General features: G+C 44.0%; 1 protein-coding gene and 1 long non-coding RNA gene across 3 annotated transcripts; both read left to right on the top strand.

The window, feature by feature from the left end:
* Positions 1 to 7,462: 7,462 nt before the first annotated feature.
* Positions 7,463 to 14,322, top strand: IFT27 (intraflagellar transport 27). 2 transcript variants are annotated; one of them, XM_026052274.1, is made up of 7 exons: positions 7,463 to 7,545; positions 10,504 to 10,583; positions 11,652 to 11,711; positions 12,337 to 12,396; positions 13,352 to 13,469; positions 13,812 to 13,921; positions 14,122 to 14,322. In XM_026052274.1, exons 1-7 carry the CDS (start codon positions 7,512 to 7,514, stop codon positions 14,218 to 14,220), a joined length of 561 nt encoding a protein of 186 aa, XP_025908059.1. In that variant the 5' UTR covers positions 7,463 to 7,511; the 3' UTR covers positions 14,221 to 14,322. The 2 variants fall into 2 exon arrangements, with proteins under 2 accessions (XP_025908059.1, XP_025908060.1); XM_026052275.1 differs by lacking the exon at positions 7,463 to 7,545 and adding an exon at positions 9,896 to 10,011.
* A 51-nt stretch (positions 14,323 to 14,373) lies between these two features.
* LOC112958439 lies at positions 14,374 to 16,447 on the top strand. The gene is made up of 2 exons (XR_003251417.1): positions 14,374 to 14,609; positions 14,834 to 16,447. It is a non-coding gene; the product is annotated as an uncharacterized LOC112958439 (long non-coding RNA).
* The last annotated feature ends 1,128 nt before the right edge of the window (positions 16,448 to 17,575 follow it).

The following is a 17,575-nucleotide window of genomic DNA, read 5'->3' as shown; positions in this document are numbered from 1 at the left end:
CATCACCACCACAGAATGACTGGCAATACAGAATTAACRGTAGCTCATATGAAGATGTCATATATTTATTTCTGTATCCTATAGATTAATCCCTTCCTCACGATGCAGAAGCACATACTTAAAGCTCACTTACTACATTTGAAAAGACCCTATGCACAACACTGTGTTGAACAGCAGGACAGGGATTGCTCCAAGGATACACCCAAGGATAGTATGTTCATTGCTGAGAAAGGTTAAGATCACATCACATGCAAGGTCAGTCCGAAGGATGTTCCTGCTAATTCCGTGGAGATCTACACAAGATTAAGAGTTTCTATGTGATGTGCCAGAGTTCAGATAAACTATCCCTGACTAAAACTTTGGGTAATATTGCTAAAAACTAAGCAGAATTTACTTTTCGTATCAACACCTTCTTTAGCTATGAGAGCTATTTCCTTCCAACACCTTCTTTAGCTATTTCCTCTTATCACATGCAAGTGGAAACAAACAAGGAAATGTCTTTTTTTTTTAATACAAATTCCAGAATATTCTCCAATGATTCTCCTTCTTATTTTTGTCACTATATATTTSAATATAGCCTTGAGAAAACTGTCTCTCGTTTCATAAAAGAGGACATACTAGTTGCAATTAGCATACCTGAACCAAGTTCAAAGCTTTATAAAGGTACCGTTCCCAGATGTAGCATTTTTCATTGACACCACAGCCATCATTCATTTCTATTTTCACTTTCCTAACTTAGAACATCAGAAACAAACAATCYAACAGAGCAGTTAGAAGTGCTGTTACAACTGCCAAAAAATCCTTTGGCTAAATCCACCATTTCATAATCATCCTATATTTCTGTGCACTGAGGCTCAGCCAGAAAGCCTTCACATCCATGACTCAGTCCCTACCAGATGCTGAACAACTAATTCTATAAAACGGCAAGATTAGAAGACCCAGGACTATAGTGTTGTTACCAACAAGTAGAAAATTTCTGAATTCATTTTTCTGTTCCAAGACCTTCACTTTGAAAAGAAGAAACAAAAGGAAGTTTTAGGGGACGCCACATAAGGTAGTACTCAAAAATGGATTGTGTTTCTGTTTCTTCCACTATTTAAGTAAAGCACAACAGAAGAAAATCAGCAATAAAATTTACACAGTAGTTCTTGCCATTCTCAAAGCTTTCCAGACATATAAGTAAATAGCCAGTGTTGTAAGAATTCAGGACACCTTAATAAAGCTGCATGGATCCTGAATATTCAGACATCTTGAGGATACTTCTGATACTGCTTTACCACAGATTGTTTCTTTTTAGTAACAGTTAAAAAAACTGTTTTAGTGATCTGTATTTAAGACATTTCTTACATAAAGGTCTACTAACTCTTTTACTCAACATTAATGTGCTCTTGAGMAGCACTATTTCCTTCAAGGACAGCTGTATTAGCTATCTCCTCAACACATTCAAGTTACAGGTTTTAGCCTGCTCATCCCACATACATCCAGAATCTTTGTTTGCATCTATACATGAATAAATAAATACCTATATAAAAGAAACCTTAGAAATGTTAGTGAATCTGGCCTCACAAAAAAAGAAAAAAAATCCTTTTTTAATGGGTATATGTTGTGAAGGAGACAAAGAAGTGGTTTGTTCAGTGCCTAACAGAAGGAGGAGTGCAACATTTCATAATGTGAAAGACCACATGACCTTGGTTTAGTTTTCAGTATAAAGCCTTACCTTGCTTCTGCTGTTCCTTGCCTCTCTTGCTGAAGCTCTGGTCCTACCATCAATGGACGCTTTTGATGCCTGCAGAAATGTGAGCCCTGCTTGGTCATGTGCTGTCCACCCGCTGTTTTGTGATCCCTGCACCAAGGAATGTGACTTCAAATTACAGGGTTCTGTGGATGCTAGGCTAACTTCTCCTGTTCATATTATAAAAGAGGCACATACTCACAGGGAATTTTGCTTTATTTGAAGAAGAAATTAAATTCAGGGAATAAGAGACTGCTGCACTTCTCCTTAACTGCTAAATACCGGACTTAAAATCATCAACACTTCTTTAGGGTAGAGATTTCATCCATATTTTTTTCTAATCCCCTCTGGTTTCTTTTCCAGCTCTTCCTCACATATTCAAGACGAGGAAAGCTCCAATGAGTGCAGTTACCARTATTCTGATTTATTTAGTGGCAGTCCCTGTGTTAACATCACACTRTGCTTCTGCTTGAATTACAAGAGCTGGATAAGTAGTTCCTTCATTAATCCATCACTGTCAACGGTGTGTAATGGAACAACACGTTGGTAGAGATGTTTGAGATTTCAGTAAATGCTGATTAATACCACACTGCAGCCATGATCAATAAATCTCAAGTACTTCATTATGAAACCTCAAAGCCTGCGTATACAAACCTGTCAGTAAAATGGTACAAAATTACAAATAGACAAAATATAATTCAAAGACTGCAAAGATGTAACAACACAGAGACAAGTTAATTTCTCAGAGGATACTATGGAAATCTAAAAAAGGTGGATACAAGTGATGAGAAAAAAGAAGAGCAACTCAACAGCTGCTTTATGTGACAGAGGATTAAGGGACAGAGAAGAAAACAGTGAAGGCAATAATCAAACTGGAGGTTAATATTCGTTTTTCTCTTAAAGGATCCCATAATAATGATCCCACCACTATGTTTCACTAGAGATTACCATCTGTGATGAGATGTATGCTCCACCATAAGCCAAAGATCTCCTCTTTCATAACTTACTACAAAAAGGAAAAAAAAAATCATTTGCATATAAAAGATTCATTTGATTTTCCTATAATGCTTATTATTTTTATATTATTTGCTTGTCTGGCTAGACGTCACACAGTTATGTGACACAGTCGCAAATATGCAAAATGGGTAATTCATACTAGAAAAGACCACACAAATTGTCTTCTAAAAAGGCACTGACTTGAGGCAAAAGAAAGGAGAACTGTATTTTCAACCAACTCTACTCTTTGAAACACTGATCTAAAACCCAAATACCAGCGAAGGACTGATATTCTCTTCTTCCCAACATTATTTGTTTCTTTTCACGGTAAGCAAATAAAAAACTTTGTTCTGCAGCAAAAATCCAAGAGCATAGCCAAGTAAAATCTATACGCTGAGCAAAAAAACTGCTAGCTTGTTATGGAAAATACGCTATCTAAAAGCATAAGACCTTTCAAAGAGATTGGACAGACCAAAGAGAAAGGAAGCTTCACATGTAGCTTTTTCAGCTCTAACACAAAAATAGTAAGCTTGGCTTGAGCTGCTTAAGAAGATGGGAAATCAGCACAGAGATCAAGAATGATAAGAGGAGAAACAGTTAAAGTGCAGTCAAGGGACATTTTGGTAACATCTGAAAATGAAGAAAAACAAATAATAGAAGAGACCCAGCTACAGTGACTGGTGTGAAAGATCACAAAAATAATAAGAAGAAAAGGGAAGAAAAAAAGAGCAGCAAAGACAGACTGGGGCAAAAATGTAAAAGCTAAACAAAAAACTAAATAGAAAACTAAAGGGGAAAATAGTATTGTCAAAGACAAGCAAAAACAGTAATTTGAGAAAACGACAGCAGATCAAAATTTGATCTAAGGTAAGAAGCAAGTTCATCAGTTTACCCAACTTGCACCGTGGATACATCGGCCTCCTAAGCTTGGTATTTATCACCCTGACACTAACAGCCAACACCTCAATTGTCACTATGAAATCCAAGGCATTTGCAGCTGACTTTAGAAGAGTGAGGTGCGAGGACAGGGAGAGGACAAAACAAATCAACAGCCAAGAGCTGCCGCTCGAGGCATCACCCAGAGCCGTGCACGATGGCATCACCCACAGCGGGCAGCGCCAGGGCGCCCGCGTGCCGCAGCAGAGTGCGCGCAGGGAGCAGAGCGGCGGGATGAGCAAGGTGCAGGTGAGGGGCATGGAAGGGAATCACCCAGGCGCTCGGGCAGAGAAAGATTCCTCAGGGAAGAGTCGATTCTGTCACAAGGATAGAAGTAGAAGAGGAGGCTAGGAAGGCAGGACAGCCTAACCTGGCTTGGCCTAGCATGTCCTGGTCTGGCCTTGCATGTCCTGGCCTGACCTAGCCTGCCCTAGTCTTGCCAGGAGTGGCCTAGCCTAAGCTGGCTTGGCCTAGCCTGGCCTGACTGGGCCAAGCGTAGCCTAGCCTGACCTAGCCTAACCTGACTAGACTAGCGTACCTAGTCTAGACTGGACTAGCTGACTATTCTAGTCTGTCTAGTCTAGACTAGCTGACCAGCCTAGCCTAGCCTAATCTGACTTGACTAGCCTAGGCTTAGCCAGGCCAAGCCTGGCCTAGCCTAGCCTGGCTTAGTCTAACAYTGGCCAGCCTAGCATGATCTAGGCAAGCCTAGTCTAGCCTGGCCTGGTTTAGCTTGGTCTGGCCTGGATTGGCCTGGAATGGCCTAGCCTAACCTAGCCTGGCCTAGCCTGGCCTGGTTTGTTCTGGTCTGGCCTAACTGAGCCAGCCTAGCCTAGTCTGGCCTTCTTTAGCCTGGTCTGGCCTGGCCTGGCCTGCCTTACCTTAGCCAAGCCTGGACTAACCTAGCTGACCTGGTTTGGCCTGGCCTGGCCTAGCGTAGCCTGGTCTATCATAGCCTAGCCTGGCTTGACCTACCCTGACCTGGTCTAGCCTAGCTTAACCTGGCCTATCATAGGGTAGCCTAGACTGACCCAGCCTAATCTGGCCTGGTTTGGCCTGGTCTGGACAGTCTTGAACTAGCGTAGCGTGTAGCCTGGCCTGGTCCAGCCTACCCTAGCCTGGCCTGGCCTATTTTATCCTGACTTAGCCTGGCCTGGCCTATTTTATCCTGACTTAGCCTGGAATGGACTAGTATAACCTGGTTTCTCCTCGTCTAGCCTGGCCTAGCCTGGGCTGGCCCGGTTTGGCCTGGCCTAGTCTGTCTTAGACTTGCCTAATCTGGCATAACCTAATGTGGTCTATGCAGGCCTAGCCTGTCTTGGCCTTATTTGGCCTGGTCTTGCATGGCCTGGCCTGGCTTATCATTGCCTTGCCTGGCCTAGCCTGGTCTGGCCTAGCCTAGCCTGGCATGGACTAGTCTAACCGAGCCTCATCYAGCCTTGCGTGCCGCGACCTAGACTAGTATAGCCTAGCCTGGCCTGGCCTTGCCTGGCCTGGTTGGGCCTCGTATGTCCTGGCCTATCCTAGCCTAACCTAGCCTGGTTTGACCTACCCTGGCCTCGCCTAGCCTAGCCTAGCCTGACCTCACATAGGATATCCTAGACTGCCCTAGTCTGGCCTGGCCTGGTTTGGCCTGGTCTGGACTGTCCTGGCCTAACATAGACTAGCCTGATCTGGTCTAGCCTGGCCTGGCCTATCCCAATATGGTCTGCCCTAGCCCAGCCTGGCTCAGCCATRGTTTGGCCTAGCCTGGTTTGGCCTAGCCTAGTCTAGCTTAGCCTTGCCTAATCCAGYCTAGCCTAATGTGGTCTACCCAGGCCTAGCCTGTCTTGGACTGTTTTGGCCTGGTCTGGCCTAGCCTGACTTGGCCTATCCTTGACTTGCCTAGCCTAGCCTGGTCTGGCCTAGCCTAGCCTAGCCTAGCCTGGCCTGGCCTGATTTGGCCTGATGTGGCCTGGCCTTGCCTAGCATAGCGTGATCTAGCCTGGCCTGGCCTGGCCTGGTCTGGCCTGGCCTGGCATGGCCTAGCTTACCTTGACCTAGTCTTGCCTAGCCTAGCCTAACCTAACCTGATCCCGCCTCACCTGGCCTGGTCTGGTCTTTCCTGTCCTAGCCTAGCCTAGCCTGATTTGATCTGGTCTGGTTTAGCATAGCCTAGCCTGTGCTAGTCTAGCCTAGCCTAGCCTAGCCTGCCCTGGCCTAGCCTCACCTGCCCTAGCCTAGCCTCACCTGGTTTGGCCTGGTCTGACCTAGCCTGACTAGGCTAGGCTAGGTTAGGCTAGGCAAGGCTAGACCAGGCTAGGCTAGGCTAGGCTAGGCTAGGACTAGTAGGCCACTTTAAGCAAGGGTAGGCCAGGCCACAGCAGGCCAGGCCATGCCACGCCAGGATAGGCCACATTAGGTTAGGTCTGGCTACGTCAGGCTAAACCAGGCTAGCCTAGGCCAGGTTAGGCTAAAACAGGATAGGCCAGGCTAAACCAAGCTAGGATAGGCCAGGCCAGGCCAGGTTAGGCTTGGTCAGGCTACGCCAGACTAGGAAAAGTTAGGCTAGGCTAGGCCAGGCCAGGCAGGGCCAGAGGAGGCCAAATCAGACCAAGCCAGGCTAGGTCTAATGTGGCTAGACCACAGTAGGTAGGCCRGACTATGCTGGGCTAAACCAAGCTTGACCAAACCAGGCCAGGCTAGGCTAGACCAGGCCAGGGGAGACAGATCATGCCAAACCAGGCCATGCCAGGCTAAGTTAGGATAAGATAGGCTAGGCTAAGATAGGCTAGGCTAGGCTTGGCTAGGCTAGGCCAGGCCAGGCCTGTATAGGCAAGGCTACACCAAGCCAAGCTAGGCCAGGTTGGGCTAGGCTAGGCCAGGTTAGGCTAGATGAGGACAAGCCAGGCCAGGCCAAACCAGGCCAGACTAGGCCTGGTTAAGCCCGTTAGGCCAAGTCTGAGTAGGGCAGGCTAAGCTAGGCTAGGCCAGRCCAGGCTAGGAAAAGCTAAGGCAGGCTGGGCTAGGGCATATCAGGCTAGGCTAGGCCAGACTAGGCCGGGCCAGGCTAGGCTAGGCTAGGCCAGGCCAAGCCATACCAGGCCAAACAAGACCAGACAAAGCTAGACCAGGCTAGGCGACACCAGACCCCAACAAACCTGGGCAGGCTAGGCTAAGCCAGACTAAGCTATGCTAGGCAAAGCAAGGCCAGGCTAGTCTGGGCCAAACCAAGCTAGGCTGGGCCAGGCCAGGCCAAGCTAGGGTAGGCCAGGCCAAGCTAGGGTAGGCCAGGCCAAGCTAGGGTAGGGTAGGCCAGGCCAGGCCAGAGTAAGCTAAACTAAGCTAAGCTAAGCTAAGCTAGGCTAGGCTAGGCTAGGCTAGGCTTCTTGTCTTTTTGTTGCCCACTACTACTTAGGCCCTATTCCGTAAATTATTTGTAAACTCCACCCAGCAAATTAATTTCGAGCTGCTGGCGCCCCTCCCCGTTATCTGCCCAATGACGAGCAGCAGCCCAAAAACGTAACTAGTTGCTGGGCAAAACCTCCCGGGAACCTCAGCAACTCCCACTGAAGCCTCCACCCCGCCTTAACCGCCAGAAGGGGCGGGTCATGGGTGGGCCTGCCAATAACCTTGGTRGGCGGGAGAAAACCAGAGAGCCAATAAGCACTTCGGATATCATTGATGAACAGAGCTCGGGTCCAATCGAGTTGGGTGGTGACGCTCCCGAGGAGGCGGCGGGAGAGCTCCGTTGCTAGGGCCGCGCCGTTGCTAGGGCCGCGCCAACGGCCGCGGCGGCGGCTCCCGCTGCCTTCCCGCTCCGTGGCCGCCGGGCCCGGTGTCCGGCCGGGCCTCGCCAAGTGCGGCCATGGTGAAGCTCGCCGCCAAGTGCCTGCTGGCAGGTGAGTCCGGGCGGCTGGGGGGGGCCCGCGGTGGTGGCGGGTCGTGCCGGGTGTCCCGGCCCCTCGTCGGCCTGCAAAGCACGTGGGTGAGGAAGGGAGTCCGCTGTTCCCTCAGGGAATCCCGTTTTTTATTACGTCCCCACTCGAGTTGCGAGGTGAGGAGGGTGATTTCAACCGCCAGAAAAGCAGGAGCAGGCTCCCCCCCAAAAAAGGAGCATCCTCGTGAGATGGAAACGTGGCCTCCAGGTGGGGAACAAACACAGAGGCTGAGCTCGGTTTAGTCACCATGAATTATGGAGGTGAGGAGAGTAAATGTGGTTGATTCTTAATGCTGTGGAATAAAARCTTTGTTTTTTTTCCCCTCCCTCTACATTTAAGCTCTGTGCACCTTCACTCCCAAGCACAAAATCAGAAAATGCTCATATGTGGACAGCTCTCAGCTTTACATTCCTTGCTCCAAACCTCTGTATTTTTTCATCAAGAATAAAATCCTTTTGCCTTTTTGTCTCAGAAATAACCGACCAACTTGCACAAAGCCCAAGTGCAATCTTTGGCAAAGGCAAAATCTCCTTTATCATCTCCCTGATGCCTAATGTTGACAATTCCTGTAGATAACAGGAATATTTTGCCTGTCTTCTAGGTCTGCAACTTCTGCATCATTCTCAGTGTGGAAGTCTGTAGTCCCAGTACACAGGTCTTGCTGAGGTCTTTCAGGTTGTGTTGTTTAATGCTAGTCAGGCCAGTTTCATGATCACTTTATCATACATTTTCTGTGGATGATCCAATTAAATGCTTAATCCTAATTGGCTTGGGAGCTGCCTCTTCAATTCTGTGCAGCATTTTTAAGTGCTTGGATAATATCAATATATCACTAAAAATAATAAGTTAATGCAGCAGACCAGACAAAATAATTTCTCCAAAAATGACCACTATAGTGAAAGGGACCTAACAAATGAGTTATTACAACAAACTAAAGAGAAGAGGGGAATGCAATTATATAGGCAGGAGGAAAAACATTCAAATGTGGAGCAAGAAACTCTTGTGTACCTAAGGRTATGATTGCCAAATGTAGAGTGGCTTACGGTGTTGGGAGCAGCACAGAGGTCAAGAAGAACAACAGAGGGGGAAAAAAAGAGCRTGTATTAGCAAAAATGAGATTAATAACTTGAAAGCAGAAAGGGATTCCTATGTTATTTTGAGGATAATATACAGATACATAGTCAAAGATATTGCTGCTTGAGCTTGCTGTGGAGAAACTGTGGGAGGGTTGGCATTATAAAATGTTGGCAGTGGTCGGCCTTTTTGAGACATATAACAGCTTCTTAGAGAACAGCGGAACTAAGGATGCAATAAATACTGTAGGATGCAGTATTGGGAGATGAGACCAAACTAAATACAAAGCACAAAGAAACTTATTTTTAGAGACAAGTGAAGTAATGGGCGAAGATGATGGCTAAGCATGAGAAAAGAGGAAGAAAAGCTGGGRCTATCAAACTGTGAAAAGGCAACAAATTAGATAGGAATTTACATTGGATGATGGAAATAAAAGAGCCTTATATAGTTTGGAGCATTATGTGCTTCTCTGTCTCATCTTAGAAAGACAGATCTAATTGTCTATTTAAGCACAGATTAACTGCCTCTCAGAACAGAGTGTTGTCTTCAGCACGAACTTGAACTGATCAGGGAACAAATTGACTTACCAGATTTTCCTGTCTAAATATTATGAGCCCAACTCAATTTAAAGGAAGAAAGAACACCAAAAATATTTAAACAATATTTTTAATTTTGGTTGATGCATCTAGGAGCAGTTGTCACCAGCTAAAGTGCCTTTCTCTATAGTGCCATGTAAGATTAAAAATTTCTCAGTCTGCTTCAAAACACAACACAGGAAGCATAGGAAACTGGAATATCGTCAAAGGATGTTTCTACATTGCTTTGTTTATTAATGATATAAAATAAAAGACTTGTATTTCAGGTTTGGCTGTCATGAGTATTCCTTCAAGGGTCAAGCTATACCTTTGAGAGATTTAACTCCCAATTCCTGCCTATTTGAACTTACTAGATCAAGAAAAGGAGATACRGAGTAAGGATAAGCCATTTGAGAGCACTAAGTTGACTTTAATATTTTCATTTTCATTTATTTTCAATAATGATGACGTGCAGTATGCTTCATGAAGTGATTTGGGTGCACACAGATTCTGCCATTCTTTGCCACTGCATTGGCAGATTGTGGCAGTTGTCCAAGGTAGGGCAGCTTTCAAGTTTGCTCAAACAGTTGTGCAAACCACACCAGTAAGTCTTGACTCTAAAAGAGCAAACACTAAAGCCTCCTGATTTTGTTCCCATGTAGGGATGAATCAGGAGGACCTTTCTCTTCAGCCAATGACATTTTCTCCTGTTATGTCCAGGATGCAACTAATGAGACAACAGCAGCATTGAGTCAGCAAGAGTTGCTGTCTTAGCAAGGTCAGCAAGAAGAGTCATGGAGGAATGTTACCAGCTTAAGAAGCTTTGGGGAATAAAAATGATCAGTTTCTTACCTGAACTCAGTATATAACAATGATATGAATTTGAGGAAAACATGTAACCTAATGAGAAGAAACAGCCTCCTATGCAGTTCAGTCCCTCTTATCCTGTGTCTGGGAACTGTTACTCTTTAGCTAAAAGCTATAGACTAGACGTTAATTTTAGAACAAATTGCAATTTTGCTCTGATCTGGGGTTTCTTTATTGTTGCGATGGAGCAGAGCTATGAAATCAGCCCACTCTGCATAACGACAACATCGTTTTCAGCATGTAGGTTGGCTTTTTTGGTTGTTTTGTGCTTCTTATGGGATTTATATTACCTGTGTTCAGGTTATAAGCCCTTACCACAGGAAGGTAGAGAACTAAATGTAACAGCAGGAAAATAAGATACTGTAAAATGGAACGAAAATCTCTTTTATCTTTGGTCTTGCAGGTGATCCAGCTGTGGGGAAGACTGCTTTAGCCCAGATGTTCCGCAGTGATGGGGCCCATTTTCAGAAGAATTATACGCTAGTGAGCATAAATGGGACAATAGGCTCTCCAGCAACTTTTCTGTGTTTCATGAAAGAAAAATAAGAAACTATAGAGAAAAAAATGAATAATGTTACTTTAAGTTGAGGMATTGAAGGTGGGATCTTGTTTTAGGGTTTCCTTTCTCCCTCAAGACTCCTGAAGAAAAATAGCTTAGCATTTTAAKTCTTTGCATTATGTAGGGGCTAGCTTCAAAGCTTAATGCAGAGTAAACCAGTTAATTTTTGTCATTTTCCTGCTGAATCAATGTTTTCACAAGCTTTTGTGGTCTTGGAGAGCTTCACCCTTTAGGGAGCACTCCATGAAAAAGCATTGCTGAAGGAGAAAGCTGTTCATTTCAACTATTAAATGTGTGTGTGGACAGTGTGCTTATCACTATGCAAACATGAAGATGTGCTGCGTAGTCAYAAGATAATTATAATCTACAGAAACTGTTCGCTGATGAAGAGGATACAGTTTGCAGTCTTTCAGTGCAGGAATCAATGGTGATGACTAATCAGAAGCAGGATAAAAATAAAAGTAAATATAAGTAAAGTAAAAAAAAAAAATGAGGAGGGAGAACTGGCATATGTTTATTCATTGAAGTAATGCTGGAAACCAGAAGTTAGGGATGAAAATAGAACAAACAAATGAGCTACAAAGCAGAATGAGATAAAAGGTGGAAGAAGGACAAATTACCACAATCCCATATGGTAGCTGATCACATGGTTGGTGCAAAAAGTTCTAAGGCAGAACTGTGAAAAGAGCAGCACTACKAAAGTGAACATAGCCTTGCAGATTTCAACTAACACCCGTGTATATAACCAAATTTCTGGATGTTGTTTCTTTTCTGTCTTTTTTTCCCCTATTTGAGCAAATCTGCATGGGTTTGACATGTAAGTAGAAGTATGTTACCAGATCTTTGAGGAGTGTTGTTGACTTCCCAACAGTACATTTGATGGAATTGTAATGATTCACAAGAATTGCCTCAATCCAATGAACAGTTGGTACGCAGATAGACAGGCTCTTAAAAACTCTTCTGATCCTTGTTTTCCTGATTCTTTTTGACAGACAACGGGCACAGAACTGTTGGTGAAGGCCGTATCGGTTCCAGAGACAAGTGATAGTGTGGTGAGTTTTTCTGTGACATAAATTGAGTCAGAAGGACATGTCTAGAGCTCAGACCTCTCTTTTTGTCTCATTGGTGGAAGATCCCTCTTCATGTTCATAAGACCATTAAGTTGCATTAAGGAAATAAGGGTGATCTTGTAAGATTATTGATTCTCCAGGGATAGTTCAATCTTAGAATGCAAGTTTTGCATGCTTATATGCAAGATGACATCTTGAGCCAAAGCTGCTGTCAGCTTTTTAAAGAATATGTACTGTTCTTTAGGACACTCAGGATTAGTTCATGTTTCTGAGAACAAATAACCCCAGAAACTCCCACTAATGGCATGTGTATGTTTATCTTATATAAATAATAGAAGTTAGCTTCTTACTAACTAGCTCCACATACTGTGTTTCCAGTAGGGACTTAAACAAGGTTTGGTGATCCTTTTCTTTTTTATATAGGAAAAATAGCTTTTTTTTTCCTCATGCTGTCTGAACAGGCAGTATTCTTGGTGTGAGGAGCTTGTCCCTTAGGGATAGGGCACTGAACAAAATTTAAAAGTAGCAGGTTCCAGTATTTACTTTCTAAACCTTTCCCTACACTGTGTTTTCCTGGCAAAAGCCCCCTTTCTCCTTCTGCTTTCAGGAACTCTTCATTTTTGACTCTGCAGGGAAAGATCTATTTTCTGAGATGTTGGAGAAACTGGTGAGTATTATGTAACAGCCCTCTCCTTCCAAAGAAGTGCTTTTGCTTTGGAGAGCTGAACTCCCCAGTCTGGCAGCTGTAGCAGACTTTGTCTTTAGTACAAATGGGCACTACCTCAGTTGCCAATTTCTGCTGTTCTCTCTCTCTGAAACTTGTAAAAATACCAGAAGAAATCTTTCCTGAAGGAAGGAATGCAGGTGATACTTCAATTTCYTAACAAAAGAAATAGGGATATTTGGCTGTGAACAACTATGTGCTGTTGGTTAAATTTACTTTTATTTCATAGAAAAACATCCATTTTCCTACTACCACATCAGTGGGCTTTTTGCCATTATAGGAATTGCTTTGATCCAGCAGGACTCTTTCATGTGGACATGAGACCGCCCTTGTTTTTTTTGTTGCTGTTGTTGTTCTTGTCCTCACCTATAYAGCTCTCCATTGTATTGTCTCATTTCAAAAGGCAGGATCAATTAATTGATGCAAGATGAGACTTCACAAAGTGGCTAAGTCAATGTAATGATTCATTGCACTACAAGGGGCAATTCCACCATTGCCCTTACACCAGGTCTGTTTGTAGAGGACCTCTTGGGAAGCTGCTTCAGCTTCTCAAACTGGCAAAAAATCATTCTACTTTTTTCCCCCGGATTAGTTTTGTGCTGATTCAGCATGCAGAATCTGTTTCCCAGGGATCAGGAGTGAATGCTGGAGCTGCTACAAATAAAAGAGTGCAACTGTGGAGACAGGAATGGGGGAGAAAGCAAGACCAATGCTCTTAGCAGCAGCTACCCATTTMATCAGCTCAAAAGAAATATGAAACTCCCACCTGAGCTTAGGGTTCTTTTAGGTTAGGCTTTTTATTTTTGTCTTAGCATCTGTGTTTGCTGTGTAGATGGGGGCTGCCTGTTGACCACATCAGTTTCATTAGAGCTGACAACACTCTTTTCTTGCTGTGCAGTGGGAGCAACCCAACGTCCTGTGCCTTGTGTACGATGTCACTAACGAGCAGTCTTTCAACAACTGTGCCAAGTGGCTGGAGAAGCTGAGGGCTCAGGCAGTTGGGATGCATCTTCCAGGTAAGGAAGGGATGGGAATCTTTTTATCTGCTTCCCTCTTGTATGGCAGCAGCTGTTTCCATTGAGATGTGGCACAGAGTATGTATTTTAAGCTAAGCCCAGGCATAGCTTCCTCTAGCTCATCTGCTTTTATCACAAAGCAGACAAGGCACAATCATTTTCAGATGATTCCTTTGTGGAATCTTTTTCTAGGCAGTTTTGTAGTTGTAGCCTGTTCTCCCTACCCCCAACTTGTTCAGCTCCTTCCACAAATATTCTGGCATTTATTACTAACAAATCAGCAGTTCTGGGCTGAAAGAAAGCTGAAAAAAGCTTGCTTTTTTTTTTCCCCCCTTGCTGTAGGTGTCTTAGTGGGGAATAAAACAGACCTGGTTGGTCGTCGAGTTGTGCAGCAGAAGCAAGCACAGGAGTGGGCTGAGAAACAAGGCCTGGAATACTGTGAGATGTCAGTGGTGAGTATCTGCTCCTCCCACTGTCTGTGGAAGTCAGTGTCTGTAAAGTAATCCCCTCTTTCGGGCGAGGGGGAGTAACTGGGGGCACTGTTTCACTTCTAATTCACTCTCAGTTAAAATCTGTCTTTTATGAAGTAGTTTCAGTAGTTAGTCAAATGCTTATTCCATCTGCTATTCACAGCTTTCTTATTTCTTTGCAGAAAGAGATGAAAAACTTTGAGGCCCCTTTCCACATCCTGGCGAGGTTATTCCATCAACTGTACAGAGAGAAGGTGGAATCGTTTCACTCACTAGTGTGATGAGGAATGTGACTAGGGTGACTTATTTGGCCCTTGAGCTTCTTTCAGTGCCCAGGCTGGAATACAGAGAGAAGAAAAAAGATGAGATTTTTGTATTTTTCATGGTCATATTCTGGTATTTCAAAATAAAAGACACTTTCCTAGAGTTGCTACCTCAGCATTCCTTTCATGTTCCCTAGCTTGGTTCTCTCCTCACTGAAAATCTGCTTGGCTGGAGGAGGTGGAAAGAAAAAGGGGGAGGGMAGAATTGAAATTGCTAGCTCTTTGCTTTGATGCTGCCATGTCTCTTGTCTGAACAGACTTCCTGCTGCTCCAAGGAAAGATTTGGAGGTTTTCAGAAGGAGAGAGGAAGCTGACAGAGTATTTTTCAACTTAAGCAACTTAACCCCGTACRTATGTTGCAGGGCAGGAGCAATCCGGCCCTGTCATTTGCAAAGCATTTTCAGTAGGAGACCTGTGCTCCAAAACTGACATATAGAAACTGTGTGGGGACCAATCTGGATTTAAATGTGCTCTCCACAATGCCCGGAGTTTGGGATCTGTGTTAATGGTGGTATCCGTGTCAGTTTTCAGACTGTAGTGCTGGTGACTAATAACCGTATCTGACTTCCAGAACGGGTTCCCCTCCCTTGTGTGGCTCCGTTCCTCTGCCTGGTGGGAGCAGCCTGGCCTGCCTCGGTGTCGCTGTCACTTGGTGGCACAGCACCCTCTGCTGGGCCCGGCTCACATGGTTTCTCAAGACGCTACCGTGTTGGAGCAAACGGGGCGCCTTCCGGTCATCGGAAGAAATCCTGTTTTATTCTAGAGGCAGGTACAACACTTTAAAACGAATTATCCTTTCATGAATTTCTTATGTTTTATGTTTTTGTTTCTTTTTGTCAAGTGAAATTGGAAATGCCTTTATTCTCACTAGGTTCAGTTCACAGGGCCTCATTTGGACACTAGAATCAGATGTTTTTGTTATTTACCTGTCCCTGCCTCTCCTTTTTACATCACTAGCAGAAAAAGGCTCTAGGAAGCAAAAAAACCAAGCTGGCTGTTTTTCTGATTCAGGGATGGGGACATGTCCGCTTGAAAGTTTGGTGTCAGACCAAACTGATGGGTAAAAGCTCAGGAATAACTTCTTTTATGTGGAGAACTGATGTTACTTGTGTACGAATATATTTGCTAATATAGTATGTGAAAGCAGCCTTGGACTGTGTTGTAGCTGGGTCTGAGGAGTTCAAAGCTGTAACCTTTCTCTTCTCCCAAGATTATCTTAAACTCCCTTGGGCAAGCGAAGATGAAATTTGTGGAGAGTGAGCACTGAATGATTTTTCAGGCAGGCTTTTCAGGAATCTGTGTTTCAAGACTTATATGTATATTTTATAACCATTTTTTATATTCATTGCTAGGGCACGTACTTTGGACTGAACATAAGAAATGTTGCTTGCAGATGTTGTAGCAGAGTTTATGAAGAGCTTCAGGAATCTGGAAAAGCAGATGAGCTTATTTCGCCAGCAGCAGTGTGTTGATGAGCAGTATGTGAGAATTGGCTAAGGAACATGACACACCAACAAAAGGGGTCAAATATACACTAGGCCCACAAGAAAAGAAATGGGGCCTCTTGCAGGAAGCCTTCTGCATAAATGTCAGAACATACAGGGAAAGCTCTTAACTTGCTCCAAAGTAGAGCCTCCACTGGCTTTCAGGACTTGCCTTTTTTGACAAGGATTAGGATTACTGAGTGTGTAATTTTTTTGTGTGTGTGTGTGTTTTTTTTTTTTTTCTGTTTGTTTCTGTTTGTTTTTTAAATCTTGAATGGGCTGTGGGGATGACCATTTATTTATGTGGACTGAGTGCAGACTTGCCTGCAGATTCTAGCCACCTCTGACTAGCAAGAGTAAGAGTTAATTTAGGTGCTGTGCTGCTTTAGTTAAGGAGCTACTCTGCTCACGCCTCTTTGTGATTTGGCAGCTCTTTTTCCCCCCAGTTCCACTCATGATATGACTACAGCATGAGGATTTTTGGGGGGTATTTTTTGTTGTGTTTATTCATATTGAAAATAGCACGTCAGGTGTCTGCCACCTGCAACATGGCATATGGGGAATAGGAATGCCTGGGGAATGGGTGATCCTGTATGATCTTTGTATGGGGAGTTCAATCTCCCCAAAAGACTTCCCTTAACTTTGAATAAACAGTCTAAACCTGCCAGTAAGATGAAGATAGGTGAACATTGTTTATTAAATGAATGCAAAAACTTGAAAATCTCATTAAGGGAATGCTTGCAGTGGTGATYTGTGATTTATAGGGAAGCTGCTTTTGAGAGGCTGGTGAAGAAAAATGCATCCCATGCAGGGAAAGATATATTGCCTGGGAGAGTAAATGTATTATCTAATTAGCTAGCAGTAGGGATTCACCCACTGCCCCTTTCCTTCTTTCCCCAGGCCATTACTAGAATTACAAAAGAGGTTGTGTCTCCAGCATGCTGGAAAACTTTTTTTTCTTTTTCCTGCGACTTCCAAGCACTAACGTAGACGTAATTTCATGTCTTTCAAAATGGTATGCTTGACCATAACCATCTTGGTCCTTCCCAATGCATTTTAAAGGCATAATGTATTCTCCTTCCTGGMTAATGTGTTGCATAACACTAATATGGTGCAGGTGATGCTTGCTGCTGTCTTCCTAGTCTATGTGTCACCTTCATTGTAGATACTGATGGTAAAGAGTGGGAGAAGGTCTATAGGATTCAGGTATGGGTAGGTTGTGGAGATTAGTTTTGTGGCTGGGTGAAGGACATTTGGTGAGCTGAACAAGCAGGATGAGTAAAAGTCTGAAGCATCATTTAGTTCCATTTACTATATCCACTAATAGTTGTTGTTTCATCCATAAGGTGAAGGTGTTTCATCTATAAGGTGAGGCTGCTTGTTTGCTGCTGGTAGCCATTGAGTCTCCCTGACTTGTAGAAAACAGTATGAGAAGGCAGAAGCTGAGCAGGAAGCTTGTTGTCTTTTTATAAATTTTTTTTTTCTCCTTGTCCAGCTGTGCTGTGCCGTGTGTGCCCAGAGTGGATGTTTACAACCTTGAAGAGCCCCAGCTCAACCAGAACAACAAAAATTTTACAAGGAGCGAGAGGAAACGAAGGAGCCTTTAACTGCCTTTCACAGATGCAGAGTCCTTCAGTCTCTTTTTCTTTTTTTTTCCTCCTGCCTGCTTGCATGATTGGCAAGAACAAGCTTTCCTGCTCAGAGCCTCTCCTTCTTATCTTTCCTTTGGTCCTCATGATTCTGCTCCACAGAATCCCTGTTCCCTGCCCTGCTTTATTTAGCCTGATATATCACAAGATATGCTTTTTTTTTTTTTTTTTTTTTTTTTT

This window comes from Nothoprocta perdicaria, unplaced genomic scaffold (genome assembly GCF_003342845.1).
Source record: "Nothoprocta perdicaria isolate Ctin4 unplaced genomic scaffold, notPer1 scaffold_86, whole genome shotgun sequence".
NCBI lineage: Eukaryota > Metazoa > Chordata > Aves > Tinamiformes > Tinamidae > Nothoprocta > Nothoprocta perdicaria.
This window is presented reverse-complemented; position numbering and strand designations above follow the sequence as displayed.

Coding starts and splice junctions, on each gene's coding strand:
- IFT27 (XM_026052274.1), top strand. CDS start 7,512: ATGGTGAAGCTCGCCGCCAAGTGCCTGCTGGCAG. Junction 10,584..11,651: donor TTCAGAAGAATTATACGCTA/GTGAGCATAAAT, acceptor TCTTTTTGACAG/ACAACGGGCACAGAACTGTT. Junction 12,397..13,351: donor CTGAGATGTTGGAGAAACTG/GTGAGTATTATG, acceptor CTTGCTGTGCAG/TGGGAGCAACCCAACGTCCT.